This window comes from Coffea eugenioides, unplaced genomic scaffold (genome assembly GCF_003713205.1).
Source record: "Coffea eugenioides isolate CCC68of unplaced genomic scaffold, Ceug_1.0 ScVebR1_1963;HRSCAF=2906, whole genome shotgun sequence".
Taxonomy (NCBI): Eukaryota; Viridiplantae; Streptophyta; class Magnoliopsida; order Gentianales; family Rubiaceae; genus Coffea; species Coffea eugenioides.
In genome coordinates this window covers 14,885-17,545 of record NW_020862405.1, presented here as the reverse complement: position 1 = coordinate 17,545, position 2,661 = coordinate 14,885, and the positions used below count along the sequence as shown (strand labels likewise).

Sequence of the window (2,661 nt, the reverse complement as noted above, 5' to 3'; positions counted from 1 at the left end):
TTCATGGAGGGTCTGATCCCAAAACGGTAAAAAATTGGTTTGAGAGGATGGTCGAGATCTTTGTCGATCTAGATTATGCCGAGAAAAGGCAGGTGAATTTCACCGTCTTCCAGTTCGAGGGAGCGGCGCGCTCATGGTGGAATGTTGTTAAGGCGATGTGGAAAAGAGATCAAACCCCCTGGATTTGGGCAAACTTTGAGAGAGAGTTTAATGCCAAGTTCCTCCCGCCAATGATACAAGAAAAGAAGGAGGATGACTTTATTAAGTTGAAGTAAGGGTTGCTAAGTGTGGCCGAGTATGAGGAACGGTTCACCAAACTTTCCAAATTTGCCCCGAGCTAGTGATCATGGAGCGCAAAAGGATAAGAAGGTTTATTCAAGAGTTAAATGTAGAAATCCAAGAATCCCTAGCAGCCGCCCAGACCACCACTTTTACGGATGCCTTGGATAAGACACAGAGGGTAGAGAATGTTAAGTCTCAATCTAAAGCTTTTCATGCTAGAAAGAGAGGTAATCCAAGTAATGCCTCTGGATCGTCCGAGAAATCTACCCAACCCCTTAAGATGGGAAGAGGGGATGGAGGAGTGAGGATACTAAGAAAACCAGGAGGAGCTCCATCAAGGGGAGCCCTACCAAAAGGAAATCAGAGTGGACGAGCTCAGCAAAAAGGGAATTCTTAAGCTAATCAGGCCGTGACTCCTCGTGTGACTTGTGGATACTGTGGCAAGCCTAACCACACTGAGGCCGAGTGCTGGAGAAAGTACGGAAAATGTCTGATCTGCAGTAGTGCCGAGTATCAGATTTCGAGTTGCCCTAGTGCCTCTAAGGAAGGAGGAAATACTCAGCAGCCTGCTAGATCCGCTTCAAAGCAATCGAGTGCCGAAGGGAGCCGACCAAAAGTGCCAGTTAGGGTTTACGCCTTAGACAACCAGCAAATCCCTAACTCAACTGAAGTGGTAGAAGATACGATCCCCATTTTTCATCGCCTAACTAAGGTTTTAATTGATCCCGGGGCAACCGATTCATTCGTAGATCTTAACTTTATGAAGGGTATAGATGTAATGTGTGATTTCTTGCCTTTTGATTTGGAAGTTAAGACTCCTATGGGGAACCAGTGCCAAATTGCTAATAAAATTTATAGAAATTGTGAGATTTGGATTGGTGAGAGGAAATTGTTGGAAGATTTAATGAGTCTAACAATTAAGGGATATGATGCGATGCTTGGGATGGATTGGTTAGCTCGATACCAAACTCAATTGGATTGTAAGATGAAATTAGTAGAGTTGCACATTCCGGGGAAAGCAACTTTGAAGTTAGATGTGAGGGGTAGACTAGCATCGTCTGCTTTAATCTCAGGGATTCGAGCTAGGAAATTGTTGAGTAGTGGGGCTAAAGGATATCTAATCTTTCTTATAAATACACCTGAGGATAAAGTGAAGTTGGAAAACGTTCCAGTAGTGAAGGAATTTTTCGATTTCTTTCCCGAGAAATTAGAGACGTTGCCTCCAGAGAGAGAAATAGTGTTTAAAATTGATGTAGCTCCGGGGATGGCACCTATCTCTAAGACGCCTTACAGGATGGCTCCAACTGAATTAAAAGAATTGAAGTTGCAGTTACTAGATTTATTAGGATGAGGTTTTATTAGAGAAAGTGACTCACCATGGGGAGCTCCAGTGCTCTTTGTTAAGAAGAAATATGGAAGTTTGAGGCTATGCATAGACTATCGAGGCTTGAATGATGTGACTATTAAGAACAAATACCCTTTGCCTTACATAGATGAGTTATTTGATCAATTGCAAGGGGCCGTGGTATTTTTCAAGCTAGATTTGAGGCAAGGCTATTACCAGTTGAGGATCCTAGAAGCTGATGTGCCAAAGACTGCTTTCAATTCGAGATATGTTCACTTTGAATTTGCAGTGATGCCTTTTTGGGCGTTAAACTAATGCGGCCAGCAGCATTTACGACTTGACTGTATTGGGTCTTTTAAGCCTGTATTTGGATCAATTTGTGGTGCGTATTCATTGATGGACATATTGTGTACTCTTAAGTCTCGATAAGTCATGAACGACACCTGAGAATAGTTTTGCAAATCCTGAGAGAGTACCAACTTTTTGCTAAGTTCAATAAATGTGAGTTTTGGTTGGAAGAAATAGCCTTTCTAGGTCATATAATTTCTAAGGAAGGGATTACTGTGGATCCTGCTAAGGTAGAAGCCGTTTCTAAGTGGAAACAACCAAAAAATCCTACTGAAATTCGGAGTTTCTTATGGTTAGAGGGGTATTACGGCCGGTTTATCAAGAACTTTTCTAAGATCGCAAAACCCCTAACCGAGTTGACTAAGAAGTACGAAAAGTTCATATGAAATTTTAAATGCGAGGAAGGGTTCCAAGAGTTGAAGAAGTGTTTGACCGAGGTACCTGTATTAGCATTGCCGAGCGGAGGAGATGGTTTTGTGATTTATACATATGCTTCAAAGGATGGTTTAGGGTGTGTATTAATGCAAAACGGAAGAGCGATTGTGTTTGCCTCCCGTAAGTTGAAACCTCATGAGAAGAATTATCCGACCCATGACTTGGAACTAGCGGCAGTGGTGCTTGCCTTGAAAAATTGGAGACATTATCTGTATGGAGTAACTTTCGAGGTTTTTACTGATCACATGAGT

The 2,661-nt window shown here is 42.2% G+C and overlaps 1 protein-coding gene across 1 annotated transcript; it reads left to right on the top strand.

The window, feature by feature from the left end:
• The first annotated feature begins 346 nt into the window (after positions 1–346).
• LOC113756092 lies at positions 347–1,633 on the top strand. The gene is made up of 2 exons (XM_027299887.1): positions 347–583; positions 689–1,633. Exons 1-2 carry the CDS (start codon positions 347–349, stop codon positions 1,631–1,633), a joined length of 1,182 nt encoding a protein of 393 aa, XP_027155688.1.
• The last annotated feature ends 1,028 nt before the right edge of the window (positions 1,634–2,661 follow it).